Source organism: Gracilinanus agilis, chromosome 3 (genome assembly GCF_016433145.1).
Source record: "Gracilinanus agilis isolate LMUSP501 chromosome 3, AgileGrace, whole genome shotgun sequence".
Taxonomy (NCBI): Eukaryota; Metazoa; Chordata; class Mammalia; order Didelphimorphia; family Didelphidae; genus Gracilinanus; species Gracilinanus agilis.
In genome coordinates, this window is record NC_058132.1 from 29,843,656 (window position 1) to 29,860,255 (window position 16,600).

Sequence of the window (16,600 nt, forward strand, 5' to 3'; positions counted from 1 at the left end):
GGATGGATGGGGTGGATGGATGGATGGATGGGTGGGTGGTTGGATGGATGGATGGGTGGATGGATGGATGGAGGGAGGGATGGATGGGTGGGTGGATGGATGGATGGATGGATGGGTGGATGGATGGATGGATGGATGAGTCTGAGCCTGTGTGTGACCCTGTGACTGTATGATAGCATATATATGACATCATGAGAGATACCGTGTGTGTGTGTGTGTGTGTGTGTGTGTGTGTGTGAGACACACCAGGTTGGCCCAGGGTGTACCCACCTAACATCACGTGGTTCTTTGTGATCTTCTGTGTGATTTGGGCTTGTCTGAGTTAGATTAGGGAGAGGTTTCATGATGTAAGTGGGCAAGGTTCGAGTCATACCTCTGCTCCTTACTCCCTGTTGGTCATTTAATTTGAGCCACATCACTTGAGTCCTCTCTGGGCCTCAGTTTCTGCATCTGTAAAATGACTCCAAGGCCCCATCTAATTCTGGGTCCGACGCGGTCCTGTAAGGTGACGGGCTCCTGAAGGAAGGCGTGGGGGTCCCTGCGCACCTTAGTGAGAGTCAGACTCGCCGCCTGCCTCCTCTGTCCACCAGGTTCGACACAGGCTCGGGCATGGGCATCATCACCAGCAAGGTACCCGTGGAGCGCGGCCGGTGGCACTACCTGGTAGTGACGAGGAACCGCCGTCAAGGGATGCTCTCCGTGGATGGGGAGCCCCATGTGACTGGCGAGAGCCCCAGCGGCACCGACGGCCTCAATTTGGACACAGACCTGTTTGTGGGGGGCGTCCCAGAGGACCTGGCGTCCATGTGAGTGGGGTGGCTGGAGCAGGGCAGCGTGGGAGCGTGGGGGAGGGAGGGCCGGCCAGGCCCCAGCACCGCCCCTGGCCCTGGCTCCTTCCCCTGCAGAGTGTTGGAGCGCACGTCTGCCCGGGCCGGCCTGCGGGGCTGCATCCGCCTCCTGGATGTGAACAACCAGAGGATCGGCCTTCGGGAGAAGGGCCCGGACGTTCTCTACGGCTCGGGGGTGGGTGAGTGTGGGAACAACCCCTGCCTGCCCAACCCCTGCCACCACGGAGCCACCTGCCAGGCCCGAGAGGCGGATATGTTCCACTGTCAGTGTCCGAAGGGCCGAGAAGGTGAGGCTGGCGGCGTGGGCGAGTGGGGCGGGTGGGGAGGGGAGGAGGGTATGACCAGGGCTGGGGGCCTTGGCGTAGAGCTCGGGAGCGTTTGTTGACTGGTCCTGCGATCTCACCGCCCACCCCTCCCCAGGCCCCACGTGTGCTGATGAGAGGAATCCCTGCCAGCCGAACCCTTGCCAAGGGGCAGCTACCTGCCGAGTGCTGCCGGAGGGGGGTGCCAAGTGTGAATGCCCCATGGGGCGTGGGGGCCAGTTCTGTCAGACAGGTGAGGCTGGGATGTGGCAGAGCCACTAGGAATTCTGGATCCTGGGCAGAGTCCGTTGGGGGGCAGAGTGTGGCCCATCCTGAGAAGTAGAAGGAGGGGGAAGCGGGCCCCAGAGAAAGGGAAGGCTGCTTGCAGCTGACATCGCAGAATCAAGGCATCGGCAGGCTTAGGAGTAGGAATCGTTTCACTTACTGCATTCGTATGCCCGGCACCAAGCACAGGATCGGGCACATAGTAGGCCCTTCAGAAATATTTGTTAATTGACTGTATGTCGGCAAAAGCACAGGTTTCCCAACCTAGTTACACCCCAGGACGACGGGTATAACTGGACCTGGGCAGGGCCTCAGAAGGCATCTGGTTTAACCATCTCATTTACAAATTGGGAAACTGAGTTCCAGGTTTCAGGCAAAGCCAGGATTTGAGTCCAGGTCTTCTTCCTTCAAGGTTTTTAGTTTTATGGGGGCAGCTGGGTGGCTCAGTGGATGGAGAGCCAGGCCCAGAGACGGGAGGTCCTGGGTTCAAATTTGGCCTCAGACACTTCCTAGCTGGGTGACCCTGGGCAAGTCACTTGACCCCCATTGCCTAGCCCTTACCACTCTTCTACCTTAGAACCAATGCACAGTATTGATCCTAAAGCAGAAGATAAGGGTTTTTTAAAAAATGGTTCTTAGATTTAAAGGTAAAATTTAGAGGCCAGCTTTTGCAGCTGAGAAAACTGAGGCTCAAGAGAGGGAAAAGGGACTTGATCAAGGTCAGTAGGTGGTCTGGCAAATAGCATCCTAGCTCTCCGGCTGGAAAGGACCCTCCCATTGCCATTGAGGAAGCTAGGGGAGGTCTGGGAAGGAAGCCAAGTCAGGGGTCAAACAAAGCATTGGAGCTGCCCCACCTCCTCCCATAAGCCTCCTGACTTCTTCTATCCATCCTTCCTCAGTCACAGAGCAAGACCCATCGAGGCCCTTCCTTCCCAACTTCAATGGCTTCTCCTACCTGGAGCTGAAAGGCCTCCATACCTTTGGGGATGTTCGGGGGTGAGTGGGGCTGAGACTGGGAATCAGGCCTCGGGAGGAGTCGGGGGGGGTGGGGACCAAAGGCCATGGTAGGGGGTGGGGAGGGTGCCTTTGGTCCGGTTCTCGGCTTTCCCTACAGGCCAGCCAAGACCTGGGGAAGGATGCTGTTGTTAAGGGCCCCAGGGCTGGGGGGATGCCTGGGATGACTTGCCAACCACCACAGGGAGAAGATGGCCATGGAAGTGGTGTTCCTGGCTCGGAGTCCTAGTGGCGTCCTCTTCTACAATGGGCAGAAGACAGATGGCAAAGGTGACTTCGTGTCCCTGGCCCTGCACGGCGGGCATCTGGAATATCGTTATGACCTGGGCAAGGGAGCTGCGGTCATCAGGTGACTGACTAGGGCTAGGATTGCACCTGGCTCCTGGGCCGGGCAGGGGAGACTAAGGTGTGGCCCGGGGCCAGCTGGATAGGGCTGAGGGAGCCCTGAGCTGGGCTGTGTGTTCTCACACTGCCCTGCCTTCTACCCACCAGGAGCAAGGAGCCCATAGCCCTGAACAAATGGACCCAAGTCTCTTTGGAGCGGAATGGCAGGAAGGGGGCCATGAGGGTCAATGATGGGGACCGAGTGCTGGGAGAATCCCCGGTGAGTGAACTGGAGGGAGCCTTAGAATGGGGGATTCCACCCTGACCCTGGCTATAGCAGATGGATAGGCTAAACCCGCTTCCTTGGGACCCTAGCTGGGAAGGTGGGAGGGGGCAGGTAGCAAAGCTCTTAGCACAAGAAAGGAAATGCTGGGAGCCCTGGAGCTTGGATGGGTACTTGATGGAGAGAGGGGCCCTCCCCACTCCTTCCCCTCAGCCCTGTCACTGTTCCCCCAAGGCAGTCCTGAAAAGTTCTCATACTTCTATCGACCCCCCATGCCACGTCTTCCGCTTATCCCTCTAATCATAAGGGAGGGACTGTGGGATCTCCCTCTCCCTTGCCCCTCACTGCTGGCCAGCCTTGCCCCTTGGGACCCCCTGGCATTATCCTACTGATCTGTTTTCTCTCTCTCCCTGTCTGTCTGTCCCGGTCTCTGTCTGTCTGTCCTTGTCTTTGTTCTTCCTCCTCGCTTCCCCCTTTCTCGCCCTTTTTCTGCATTGCCCCCCTCCGGATTTCAGAAATCCCGAAAGGTACAGATAAGTATTGCTTCTGTTTGCCCTGTCCTGTAACCTGACATCATTCTAACCTGACCTGTAGTTATCTGTGGACATCTCCCATCCTCCTCTCCTCCTCTCCCCAAACCTCCACTAGTTTGGGAGCTCTCGATGGGCAGGGTTCTGTCAAAGTACTCCTCTGGTGTTTCATCATGGTACTAATGTGACTCCCCAGAGACGAGCTGGTGACGCTAGTCTTGTCTGAGGTCCAGCTGGCCCAACTTGTTAGATTAGGCTAGAAGACTACCTACTATGTGACTGAGGGGTTGCAATCTGCATCAGGAGAGAGATTTCCCAAGCCAATGAAATCAGAGCAAGACTAGGACTAGCTTGGGATTATAAGCATAGGAGATGAGAATTCTGTGAATCCTGGCTTCCCGGTAGAAAGAATTGAACATTGAATTGGGGTCAGAGAGCCCAAGTCCAATTCAGGTTTCTCCCACTATTATGGGGAAAACACAACACCACTTGACTAATTTGCAAGCTCGGTGAAAGCTGGAATTCTTTTAATTTTGCCTTTGTGTTCCCAGTGCTTAGGACAGTACCTGGCACATAATAGATGCTTTCTAAATGCCTGATTGCTGGATTATTTCGACTTCTCTGGGCCTTAGTTCTCTCCTTTGTAAATTGAGGGGTTGGACTATTTGACCTCGGAGAGAGCTCTTCCAGCTCTAAATCTGTACTCTAGGAATTGAATTGTTTGTTTGGCTGCCTTCCTCCTGTCCCTTGTTGTTTCCCATTGCTCACCTCCATCTTCACTCGGATCCAGTGTCTGGAGTAACCGCCTCCCCTCCCATTCCCAACTTCCTGCCCTGCATCTAGTGAGATCTCATTGTCCACCATTTCTGTGTGTTCTAATGAATCCTGGGTCGAACCATTGTCTCTGGGATCAGGAATGGGCATGGGAGTGGTTGGGGAAGCTGTGTCTTAAGCTCTCGGACTCAAGGGAAGGCACGCAAGGTAAAGTCTGGGCTCCCCACTTGTGACTCAGATTCTCCTGGTTTTCTCCCTTGCCCAGATGCCACACACTGTCCTCAACTTGAAGGAGCCGCTATATGTTGGGGGTGCTCCTGACTTCAGCAAACTGGCCCGTGCGGCCGCTGTCTCTGGAGGCTTTGACGGGGCCATCCAGATGGTAAGAGCTGTCCTAGTTACAGAGGAGTGGGGTGGGGGCCTCTTCCCTCCCACGGCTCTGGCTAGGGAAGCCAGAGGTGGGGCATCGCCCCCGATAGTGGACACACCTGTCCCTTCCTTCCCCTGCCCCCAGGTCTCACTGAAGGGCCGCCAGCTGCTGACAAGGGAGAATGTCCGGGATGCTGTTGAGATCTCTTCCTTCTCTGACCACCCCTGTACCCAGGCCTCGGGCCAGCCCTGCCTCAATGGGGGTTCCTGCTCTCCCCAGAAAGACACCTATGAGTGTCTGTGCCGGGGGGGCTACTCGGGGGTCCACTGCGAGAAGGGTGAGGCTGGGGCTTGGTTGCGGGGTGCGGGGTGCATTGGGAGAGAAGCATGGCAAGCCACAGCCATGCCATACTGGCTTTCTTCCACCATAGCTAGAGAGACCTAGATTAGACTCAGGAAAGAGTGTCCTGCCCATGGGAGGAGAGGAGGGTTAGAAAGAAGGGGAACATGGTGCAGTAGAGGTCCTGGGTTCATATCCCAACCCAGTCTTTCTCTCCCTGTGAGACCTTGAGCAAGTATTTCCCATTTCTGGGGATAATTTCTCCCAGCAAAATAGGGCGTTAATCCAGATGCCTCCCAAGGCTCCTTCCAGCTCTGTTCTGCTGGTGCTAACTCCGTCCCCCTCACCCCACTGTCCCCAGGGCTGATTGAGAAGTCGGCGGCCGACCTGGACTCCATCGCCTTCGACGGACGCACGTTCATTGAGTATCACAATGCAGTGACCACCAGGTAATGCCTCCCTGTCCCCCCTAGACTCCCCCGAGCCTCCCACCAGCTGCCTCCAGGGGTCCCGGTGGCCTCTTAGAAGAGTGCAAAGGGGATCCCCGGGAAGATGGGGGCTGCCATCATAGTCCCTGCTCCTAGCCTGGGTAGGGGGGGCAGTCGTCCCTTCTGCTGCTGCTGCCCTGGCTGCCCTGGTCTCCCCTCTTACCGTCCTGGCCCCCTATACTTTATATGTGTCTTTGTCGTCCGTCCCCTCTCCCCAACTGCCTGTCTGTGTCCTGCCTTCTCACTGTCCTTGTTTCTCTGTTTCCAAGCGAACTGACCAATGAGATCCCAGCGTAAGTAGCACAGTAGCCCCGTCCTCCTCATTGGACACCTGTCATCGCCATTGATCATGCAGCCCCTCTCCCCAGCCCCATCCTCATAGGCCAGCCGAGGCTTGTCATCTCTAGAAACTGTCCGTCCATCCCCAGACTTCTTCGGGCTCTGACAGGCCAACGTCTGCCCGCCCTCCACCCCGCCACCAAGTCTTCCCAGGCCACAGCCCTCATGGTCCACTGGCCAGGCCCTAAACCCCTTGTCCCTGGCTGCAGCTCCCTCATTACCCATCAAGCATCCTCAGGCCAGAACAAGGTCCCTCCATCTTCATAGGCCATCCGTCCATCCATCCGTCCGTCCATCTGTCCACACTCACAGCCCCTTCTCCTAGAGGACACCCGTTCCTACCCGCCCTCCCCTCCAGGTAGGGATCAGTGCCCAAGGCAGGGCCAGGGCTGGGGGGAACAACAAAGGTTCAGAGTTGGGGGCTAGAAGGATTAGCTGTTAGGAAGCTCCAGATCTGACTGTGCCGCTCTCTCCAGCCTCAGTTTCCCTGTCTTCCACATAAATGGGATTACTGATCTGGGGAGCTGTGTGAGGCCACGAGGCTGGTAGCAGTCCTCAACCCACAGGGGCCATGCTGGGCTAGGTTAGATTTCCTGTTGGGGAGATATTGCCACCAGGCTCTCAGTGATGGGGGACTCCCTACCTGGGACATCATATGTGTACACCCGTGGCTGGGTACATGTTTGTCTCTGTGTGGCACATGTGTGTGTTGGTGTACTTTGGTGTGTTTCCCTTAGGTGTCCCCTTGACCTCCCACCCTGCTTTATCCATCCCTTCTCCTCCCTTGGGTGCTAAGAGTTGGGCTCCTCCCGGCCCTGGTGCAGCTAGCCGCGCGTCTGCATGCTCCTCGCGCCCTGGCCAAAGACCTTCCCCTCCTCCCAGGAAGCCCTTTGGCCACCTCTGCGGCATTCTGCCTACATCCCCATTAACTGCCTTCCTGCACCCCGGAAATTCTCTGATCCGGGGAGTTCTCTAAGACTCTTGGGAGGAGGAAAGGAAGGTCTTGTGAGCCCTTCCCTGGACCCAAGATGGATCCAGCTCTGCCAGTCCCCTCCCACCCCTTTCCCACTCAGGTACCCCTTGAATAACCATCCATCAGGGCTTGATTAGGGGGAGGGCTCCCCCAAGGCAGAGGCTGAGCTGAGAACCCCTTTAAGGAGGACCTTCTGTACCCCAGGAAAGGGAGGACCCAACAACAGGGTCCCCCTCCCCAGAAGCACTGAGGGAGCGGGGTTCAGCTAGCTACCAGCTCCCCCTTTCTCCGTCCCTTCCCTGGGTTCCTTGATCTCAGGGGTCTGGGGCTCCCTTGGCCTCCTCCTCCCATGGCCTCCCTGTCCCGCTCAAGCTGCCTCTCTCCCTGCTTACTGCTTCCTTCCCTCTCTTCTTGCTTCTAAGTCCTGATGCTCTGGACTCCGGGGTCCTTCCCAGGTGAGCGTGTGCCCAGGTGCCCGGGCCGCCGGGGCCTCCCTTCCCTCCTCCCTGCCTGCCTCCCTGCCTGCCTGCCTCTCTCGGTGTCTCTTTCTGCGTCTCCTGGTCTCGCGTGTCCCTCTCTCAGTCTCCCGGTCTCGTCCCGTGTCCCTCGGTGTCCGGCCCTCTGAACTCCCCGGTCATTCCTGTCCTCCCCCCTCCTCTGCGTGTGCATGGCTGGGCTGGCCTTGGTGACGGCCGAGGGGCGGCTGCTCCCCCCTCGGTCCCTGACGGCCATCCTCTGCCCCGCAGCGAGAAGGCCCTGCAGGAGAACCACTTTGAGCTGAGCCTGCGGACGGAGGCCATGCAGGGCTTGGTGTTGTGGAGCGGCAAGGGCACAGAGCGGGCCGATTACATCGCGCTGGCCATCGTCAACGGCCGCCTGCAGATGACCTACGACCTGGGCTCCCAGCCCGTCGTCCTGCACTCTACGGTGCCTGTTAACACCAACCGCTGGCTCCGGGTCAAGGCCTCCAGGTCAGCAGGGGGCGGGGAGAGGGACAGCTGCGCGGCAGGCCAAAGGCCGGCTGTCTCGGGCTTCGGCCCAGCTTGGCCCAGTGGCCCTGGAGTGTAGGCTGTGAAACGGAGCTAAGAATAGAGGTGAGAGCCGGGGCAGGGGGTACCGGCTGTGCCCAGACTTGTCTGTCCCAGATTCTAGGAATGGCCGGGAGGATGGGGGTGGGGACGCATTTGGAGGGGAGACTGCCCAGGCCTGCCCCGGGGACACAGCGCGGTTATTTACGGCACAGGGTGGGCCAGGCCAGGCCAGAGCAGAGACAGCTGGAGGGGGCGGCCGAGACGCTTCAGCCAGTGGGCAGGCGGGCAGGCCCGGACAGCAGAGGCAGGAATCCTGGCCCGGGGCGCTCCTAGGGGGAGGGCTCAGGCAGGGGCTGGTGGAGGTGCCAGGGGCTGGCGGCATGGGGCTCAGAGGGCTCAGGGATGGCGGCATGGACAGAGGTTAGGAGCCTTCCTTGGGAGAAGAGAGGAGGCCTGACCCCACTCTGAGGAAGGAGACAGAACACCTCCCTCAATTCCGCTTTGTAAAAGCGAGCATCAACCTTCTCCCTACAGATACCCGGCACACACGTGTGTGCTCACACAGGCACGATTCTCCTCATGTAGTCGATGCACGCCCCTCTGGAAAAATCCACGTACCCACAGCTATACACTAATATGTCGGCACACTCGGGCATTTGCCTGTTGGTGTCATAGGACATGCCACACACATGTAGACACACATATAACCACACAGAAACATATACGAGATATATCGAACCCACCAAAGCAGAGGACTCTTACTGCCCGTCAGAGGGTGGCATCCCACTGGGCTACCTGGAGGAAGTAGGCTGTGGCACGTGCGTGTGAAGCAATAACAGCCTCCTTGCTCTCTGCCTCCACCCAGGGTACAAAGAGAAGGCTCCCTCCAGGTCGGCAATGAGGCCCCGGTGACAGGATCCTCCCCTCTGGGGGCCACGCAGTTGGACACAGATGGAGCCCTATGGCTGGGTGAGCTGCGGCTGCAGGGTGGAAGGCGGGGAGGGAAAGGCATTTCACAGGAAGTCGCTCTGCCCTAACAATAATAATAATAATAACCGGGTGCTTTGGGCTCAAAGCCCCTCTCCTCCAGTCGATCCATCCACAGATATTTCTTAGCAGCCCAGAGAGCAGGAGTCAGGGGGGAATGGGCCGTCTCCTCAGTTCTTACCTCCACTGGAGCTGCACAGGGGGGTGGGTCGGCCCTTCCCGGGGCACATCACATCAGTAGCACTTGAGTCAGATGTCCGGCTCTCTGTCCTAACAACCAAGTCAAGGGCAGCGAAGGAAGCAGGAGTGGACAGAAATCCAAGTCACTTCTGTTGCACTTGGAATGATGAAGCCCTGGGTTCCAGGGTATGCGACCCAAGGCAAGTTGGTATAGCTCTCTGAACCTCGATTTGCTCATTTGTGAAATGGACCTTCATTCTCTAATTCATGGAGCCGTTGCGAGTCTCGAGCAGACCAATTTATGTCGAGCATTTTCACCATATCCAAGCCCCATAGAGACAGCCGTTATTCTTTGTGACTCAGGAATGCATCAAAGGGCTGTCAGTCACGCATACCTTCCACTACGCAGAAATCACTCGGTCCCTTAGGCTGTGTACAGCTTTGTAGTCTTTAGATTGAACACTGTTAGTGATCTCTTTTGTTTTTACATCACCTTCCTTCCTGGAAAAAAAAAAATTCTTCTATATTTATCCTTCCCCACCCCATCCCATCAAGCCATCTCTTGTAACAAAGAATAAAAAAGAAGAAGAGGGGGAAACGTTTAGCAGAACTAACCGAAACATCAGTTGAGTCTGGAAGCGTATGTCCTATTTCACACCCATAGGCTCCTTCCCCTACTTCTTCAATGAGGAGAGAAAAGGCTATTTTCTTTGTTTTTTAAACCTTTGTTTTCTGTCTTAGTTACAATTCTTAAGACAGAAGGGCAAGGGCTAGGCAAAAGGAGTTAAGTGACTTGCATGAGATCACGTAGCTAGGAAGTGTCGGAGGTCAGATTTGAACCCAGAACCTCTTGCCCACCAGATTAGCTTCTCTTCATCTGTTTTCAGGCCATTTTGACAGCCAATCTCCTATCAGTGGGAAGGTGTAAGGATTGAGGGCTAGGAACAGGCTAGAGCTGGGGGGTCACACACAGGAGTTCCCCTCATACATAGGCAGGGTCTGCCTTGCCTACTTCTCTTACTCTGTTTTCTTTCCCAGGGGGCCTGGAGAAGTTGACCGTGGCACACAGCCTACCCAAGGCCTATAGCACGGGCTTCGTGGGCTGCTTGCGGGGAGTGGTGGTGGGCCAGAAGGAGCTACACCTGGTTGAGGACGCCTTACATAAGCCTGCCCTGCGGCACTGCTCGGCCCCATGATGCCCCCATCCATCTCTAGCCCTGCCTCCTGCCAGTTGTTGTAATTATTTTCTATTTTTGTAAACTCATGGCTTTTTTTTATATATAATTTCCCCTCTGCCCACCTCTTGGGGGATGGAGGAAATGCAGACCTCCCTCCATCCCCACCCCTGCTCTGGGAAGAGCTACCTTCCACTGGTCTCTGGTTTGGGGAGGGTCCTGGCTCTGAAGGCCCAGGCCCCTTCTCCAGACAGCTGGTGGGCCCCACCCCAGGGCCTGGCATACAGGGACCAGGACCTGAAAGACTCTTTTCTGGAGATTTGGCCAGGTCCCACTTGCCTCTCTCCCTCCTGGCTCTTCCTCCAAGGAGGACAAAGATGGACCGGTCCTGGCAGGGAAAAGGCCAGACCAGAGAGACCCATGAGCTAGCCTGGGTCCTCAGCCTCTGCCCCACCCCTCCTTCCCTTTTCATCAGTCTTTTGTGTTTGTAATTTATGTGTGTAAGAGTCTGACTTTTTCTGTTTATTTTTAATGCACTGTCATCCTTCTTGCCAACCCTACCTTATTCTCCTCTACCGACAGTCTCTCGTGTACACACGTACACCCCATGTGTATCCTCCCCCTTCAGTCACACACACACACACACACACACACACACACACACACACACACGCTGGCACTCCCCGGGGACATTACTGCCTCTGCTCAGATGGCCTGAAGCTCAGTGCTGGGGGCACACTTCCCCAAGGCTGCACAGAAGCTGTGTCTGCCATTCCCCGTGTTGCCTGACTTTGCTCTTCAGAAGCTAGACAGCATGAGCAAGCTCTGAGGGTCTTTATTTCAGGCTTTATTTGGGGGAGGTGAGGAGATTGGTTTCTGCCCTCTCCATGGCACCTCCTTCCTGGGCCCAGCCTCCAATCTCCCTTGGCCTGGGGGATAGCCTTGGCTCTGGCCCCAGACCCCTCAGGCCTGCTCAGTGCCAATACTGTGACTTAGAAGCGATCTTATTTGTTGGGCCCAGACAGCCTTTGGGGCTCTCTTCCCATACTTCTCCACCTGGCCTGGATCCCCCAGGCCCCAGGGGGGCCACCCCAGCCCTTTCCTGCCTGTTCCTTACATTTGAATGCATGTGGACGAGCTTCATTCCTCCAGAGAAGAGGGGAACCTGACAATGTGGGGCCTCGCTCTCCCATCGAGATAATTCCGTGGTCGCCAGTTCTTCACACACCAGCTGCCTGTGCTTCTGTTTGGATTTGGGCTTCCAAATGCGGTCTTTCTCTTGCATCAGAAACACCTCAGGCAGGGTCCCCAGGGCCCATTTTTTTGAACTTGAAGAGAATGGGAGCGGCCTGTGGCTTTTACTGGAGTAATTATGGTGACTTTTAGAAGAAAGGACATCTGGGAGTTGGACTCTCATCCCCTCCCCACTCGAGTGGGAAGAGGGGTGGAAATGGAGGTCTCAGAGGGAGCCAAGACTGGAAGCAGCCTCTTAAAGCTGTCTGTCGGAAAGGATGATTTATCATTGGGGGGAGGGGGGCAGTTTTCACATCCATTCCTTGTCCCTGGGTGCCGGAGCCTAGGGAGTGCCCTGTCCCAAAGCTGGAGTCCCTCCACTTTGTCCTGCTCCCTAGCACAGCTGCCCCGGGGGGTGGGGGGAACCAATGTGGGGACAAGAAAGCTGGAGAGGTACTAGAGCAGGGAAAGGCAGATGATACACTGGACAGGGTTGCACCTTATAAGTAAGCTGGAAGATAATGACCCTGGCTCTGTCTCTCTCTGGAGTTGGTCTCAGTATCTGCCGTGTGGGGAAACATTCCTGGATATTGGGGGGGCAGGGGCAGTGGTGTTTGCTGGGATCAGAAACGCCTTAAAATGCAGCATTTGTGTCCTTGTTTCCCTGTGCTCTCTCCCCGTTCCCCACCCCCACCCCGGTGGGACATAGCCCCCCTGGGAGCCAGGACTCTAGACTGGGCCTGGTGGATACTTAATTTTCTATTTGTAAGGGAAGCCAGGAGGCCTGTTGGCAGGATGGTGTTGGGGGTCAGGGAGAGGGGCTGGGACCACACCATGCCACTCCACACCTCTCCGTGCCACACCAAGGTAGGCCAAGCCTCTTCTCTCTTCTGGTTTGGGCAATGGTCGCCAGACTCCCCTACCCCCATTCAGCATGATGTAACCATTACTAACTTTGTGTGTGTCTTTTGTCAGTCGCCATGAAATAAAGTTTGAAAACTTGAAAATGAGTTTTTGTGTCTTGTAACGTGGTAGGGAAGGATGGAAGGATGGGACAGAAACCCTCCTTCTCTTCTGTCTTCTAGCCCCACTGAGGGCAGGCTAGGGACCACTAAGAATGCCCAGCTATTCTCCACCCACTTTTGTAAGGTATAAGCACCTTCTCACAAGTCTATGGAGCTCAGGGCAGCTGAGTGGCACAGTGGATAGAGAGCCAGGCCTGGAGATGGAAGTTCCTGGATTCAAATTTGGCCTCAGACACTTCCTAGCTAGGTGACCCTGGGCAAGTCACTTAACCCTCATTGCCCAGCCCTTCCTAGTCTCCTGCTTTAGAACTGATATCTAATACCAATTCTAAGACAGAAGTAAAGGTTTAAACAAACAAACAAACAAAACCCATCTATGTAATTAGCCAATGGGGGTTTGGGCCAAGGATCTTTTTAGACTCAGAGGAACTATGTGGGATATTGAGTCCCTCCTTAAATGAGGGAAGTGAGCTCTAGCGATATTGATTGTCTGAGGTATATGTGTCTGATGTAAAATCCAAACCCAAATTTTCTTGATTCTGAACATACTGCATGGGAGTATAGCTCAGGGGCTACCTCCCTCTGGTCCTTCATTGTCCTGGGCTACTCTGGCTCTTCTGAGGCAAGATGAGACCACAGCCAGCTTGGCACTGGTACAGTTCCCCAACTCGGAGGAGGAGCCCTGGAGATCAGGGAGGCCTGCAGAGAACAGTAGTAGAAGGCTTGGGTAGGTGGGAACCAAATGTCTGAGGAGGCTTTAAGCGATAAACTGGATTTAGATACACTATCCATTAGAGAGCATTTAAGTGTCCACTCTGTACTAGCCACTGCAAATGGGAACTGAACCTGTGATTTCATTGATAGAAGGCACAGGGGAGGGTATTGTCAGTCATTACCTTTTCTGAAATATACATAGCCTTCCAGCGATGCCTAGATTAGAACACTGAAAAAGTTCCATAGAATCACACAACCTGTCTATGTCAGAGGTAGAATTAGAACACAGAGCTTTGGAGCAGCCAGGTGGTTAGCAGATAGAGTGCCAATTCTAGAGTCAGGAGGACCTAGATTCAAATCTGGCCTCAGACACTTCCCAGCTGTGTGACCTTGGGCAAGTCACTGAACCCTCATTGCCTAGCCCTTAAGGCTCTTCTGTCTTGGAATTGACACTAGTATCAATTCGAAGAAAGAAAGTAAGGGTTTAGGAAAAATAAAAGAAAGGAAGTCTGAGTCTTCAAGGCTGGCTCTCTACCCACTATGCCACACTGCCCTGAGGGTTCTGAAGATTATCGATTTTCCTGGAGTTTCCAACCTCTCCCTTTATCCTAAGCTTCCTGAATGCTAATCACCGAGCCAAAAATTGTACTTTAAAGCCTAGAAAGCATTTTTCCATCCATTATCAAAGGATGGGCAATGGCATCCCAGGCAGATAGCTTTGGATACTCCATTAATTCATGGCGACGGTGAACGGGGCATAGTTATCCCGGAGAAGACTCCCAAAGGGTCTTGAAGCTCTCCTTAGATATTTGAAGGACCCGGAGAGGAATTCCAAGTCTGGAAGAGGGACTGGCCCGCTTCCGCATGGCCCCACAGGGCAGATTTGCCTTAATCCAAGGGAAAACTGGGTAGCAATTAGAGCCATGGTGGGGCGGGCTGGACTTCCTCGGGAGGTGGTGGGAGATCTGGGATAGGGGGCTGCTGCTGAGATCCTTTCCCACTCCGGAAAGCAGAAATGTGGTAGAAGGCTACAAGAATCCATTCCGGGTTCTTAGGCATGTGTGAGTGGCTAGGAGTTTTAGGAGCATCACTGGGGGAGGCGTGTGCAGGATCACAGAGAACCAGTGGCTCCATTTGGGGCCTCCACTGGGAGCAGACATGGCCCCTCGCTTCCCAGCCATCCAGAGGCGCGAGGCGGGGAGATGGGCCGGTAATTGGAGAGTGCTTTTAGCTCAGCAGCTGGGGGTTGGCTGAAATGACCTCTTTAAGCTAAAGAGGTTCAGTTGGAAAGCCCTTTGGAACAGTCCTCCTCCTCCACGGTGTGGGTGTCCCCTCCCCAGGACAGGCAGGCTTGGGGGCTTTGGGAAAGGTGGGATTTCCCATTATCTACTGAGCCATCCACCTGTGGCCAACAGAAGAAAAGGCCAATCCCTTCTCCTTCCTGGGGGCCGCCACTGATGTTATTGTCACAGGTCAGACTGGGCAGAGGACCTGGGGGGGGGCACCGATCTGGGTGGTGTCTGAAGTCCTCCCACGACCCCCATCCTCTTCTGAAGTTTTGGCTGCCACTCCCCTGCCTGTTCCCAGTCACTCTGCCATTTCCCCCACCCCCTCCACTGTGTGCCCTCTGCTAAGGAGTGGATGCCCGGAAAGACTAGTGAGGTTCTTGGAAGGGAAACATGGATAAGGAGGAGGAATTACTCCCCAGGGCAGGGGATGGAGATTCATTATTTATCTTGTTGATGTTTAGGATGTAATGCTTCTCCTGAGTGCTCCCAGCTCCAGGGGGGGAGGGGGAGCTGCGAAGCTCCCAGCCTGGGCACTCCTTACCCCCAAGGCGAGTTGGGAAGTCTACTGGCCACTCCCTGTTAGACTCTGGCCATTATCCTGACCGCACCGGGCAATATCAGCATTGGACGTTGGACATTACCTTCCGTGGGCATTGTCCTCCTCCACTGGGTGGTATCTCGAAGGGACAATCCTCAAAAGGTCATTGTGTGACCCTGGGCAAGTCACTTGACCCCCATTGCCCACCCTTACCACTCTTCCACCTATAAAAAAAAAAGGTCATTGTCACGGGGTCTAGGTAGCTCAGGAGTCTGGAGGATCTGGGTTCAAATTTGACGGCAGCTATTTCCAGCCTGTGTGACCCTGGGCAAGTCACTTAGCTTCCATTGCCTAGCCCTGAAAGTTCTGTTTTAGAAGGGAATGACTATCTCCCCCATCCCACCCCTTCATTTAAAAAACCAGGCTGAAATGCTGTTTCCCTTCCAGAACACCCCCAGATGGCTCCCCCGGTCCCTTTTCACCTCAAAGTCCTCTCCACCCCCCCAGGCTGAGACTTCCAGCTGTTGAAATCTGCTCATTCTCCAAGGTCTAGCTCGAATGCCACCTCCACTGGGTTAGCCAGTCTAGGAACATTTGTGAAGCGCCTACTATGTGCCAGGCTCTGAGCTAAGGGATATCCTGCTGCTGGATCGCGGCCACAGGCTGCATGGTCCAGGCTAGGCCACCGCGATGCCATCTGTGTGAGGCAGAGGGGGCTTGAGCTGGGGAGATCGGGGATCCCATCAAGGCAGTTAAACGCACGCTGTTCCGTTACATTGAGCCAGGGCCACACCAAAGCGACCGGCCCGGGCCAGATTCCGAAGGACGCCTCAGAACCTTGCCCAGAGCCCGGGGCACGTGGGCTACCAGCTCCAGGGCGGGGTGACGGGCTCCTCCTCCCCTTTCACCTTCTGTGACTCTTCCCGGAGGCCAGGCTGGAGGTAACGCGGGCGGGGTGCGTTTGGGGGAGGGAGCGCAACCTCGTGCGGCACCTGTGTGAAGAGCCTGGGCTGCCTGGGGGCCGCAGCCCATGCCGGGGGTATATTTAGTAAATGATCAGGCCCAGGGAGTTATTAATAGCTGGAAAGGGAGGGCTGCCGCGGGGAGGGGAAGCATTCTCGGGCGCGGGCTGGGGGAGGCCCCAGTAACCTCTCCTTCCCTGCCTCGGGTTAGAAGGGACATGGATCTGGCGGGGTGTGTGCGTATGTGCGTATGGGAGCCCACATAGCTGCCTCCCTCTCCGGCGGCCCTGAGCCCCTGCGAAGTTGGGGCGGGCAGGGCACCAGTTCCATCCACAAAGCTCCCTAGCCTGCTAACCTAGGTCCAGGGAAGGGTGCAGGACGAGACAAAGAGGCCACTGCCCCAGGACCTCTTCTTCCAGGGAAATCAGCCCTGAAGTGCTCCAGCTGAGGCAGTGCGAGCGGAGAAACTGAGTCAAAAAAGTCAGCAAAGACAGTGTAGGCCAGCCGCTCTCTTCTTTCTAGCGAGGTGCACTTGGGAAACAGACCCCGCTCTTAGCTGCGGCTCCCTGCAACTTTTCAGGAAACTCGGGGTGGGGG

The 16,600-nt window shown here is 55.8% G+C and overlaps 1 protein-coding gene across 1 annotated transcript in view; it reads left to right on the forward strand.

Annotated features, from left to right (window-relative positions):
- Positions 1-10,883, forward strand: part of AGRN (agrin) — a 129,840-nt gene extending 118,957 nt beyond the window's left edge. The window contains exons 9-23 of the mRNA XM_044668627.1: positions 523-806; positions 906-1,135; positions 1,269-1,403; positions 2,335-2,431; positions 2,634-2,798; positions 2,942-3,053; positions 3,572-3,583; positions 4,626-4,742; positions 4,875-5,067; positions 5,431-5,518; positions 5,827-5,850; positions 7,292-7,324; positions 7,616-7,840; positions 8,766-8,869; positions 10,106-10,883. Of these exons, the coding sequence (XP_044524562.1) occupies positions 523-806; positions 906-1,135; positions 1,269-1,403; positions 2,335-2,431; positions 2,634-2,798; positions 2,942-3,053; positions 3,572-3,583; positions 4,626-4,742; positions 4,875-5,067; positions 5,431-5,518; positions 5,827-5,850; positions 7,292-7,324; positions 7,616-7,840; positions 8,766-8,869; positions 10,106-10,263 (1,977 nt within the window). The 3' untranslated portion in view covers positions 10,264-10,883. The remainder of the gene's footprint in view (positions 1-522; positions 807-905; positions 1,136-1,268; positions 1,404-2,334; positions 2,432-2,633; positions 2,799-2,941; positions 3,054-3,571; positions 3,584-4,625; positions 4,743-4,874; positions 5,068-5,430; positions 5,519-5,826; positions 5,851-7,291; positions 7,325-7,615; positions 7,841-8,765; positions 8,870-10,105) is intronic.
- Positions 10,884-16,600: the final 5,717 nt, after the last annotated feature.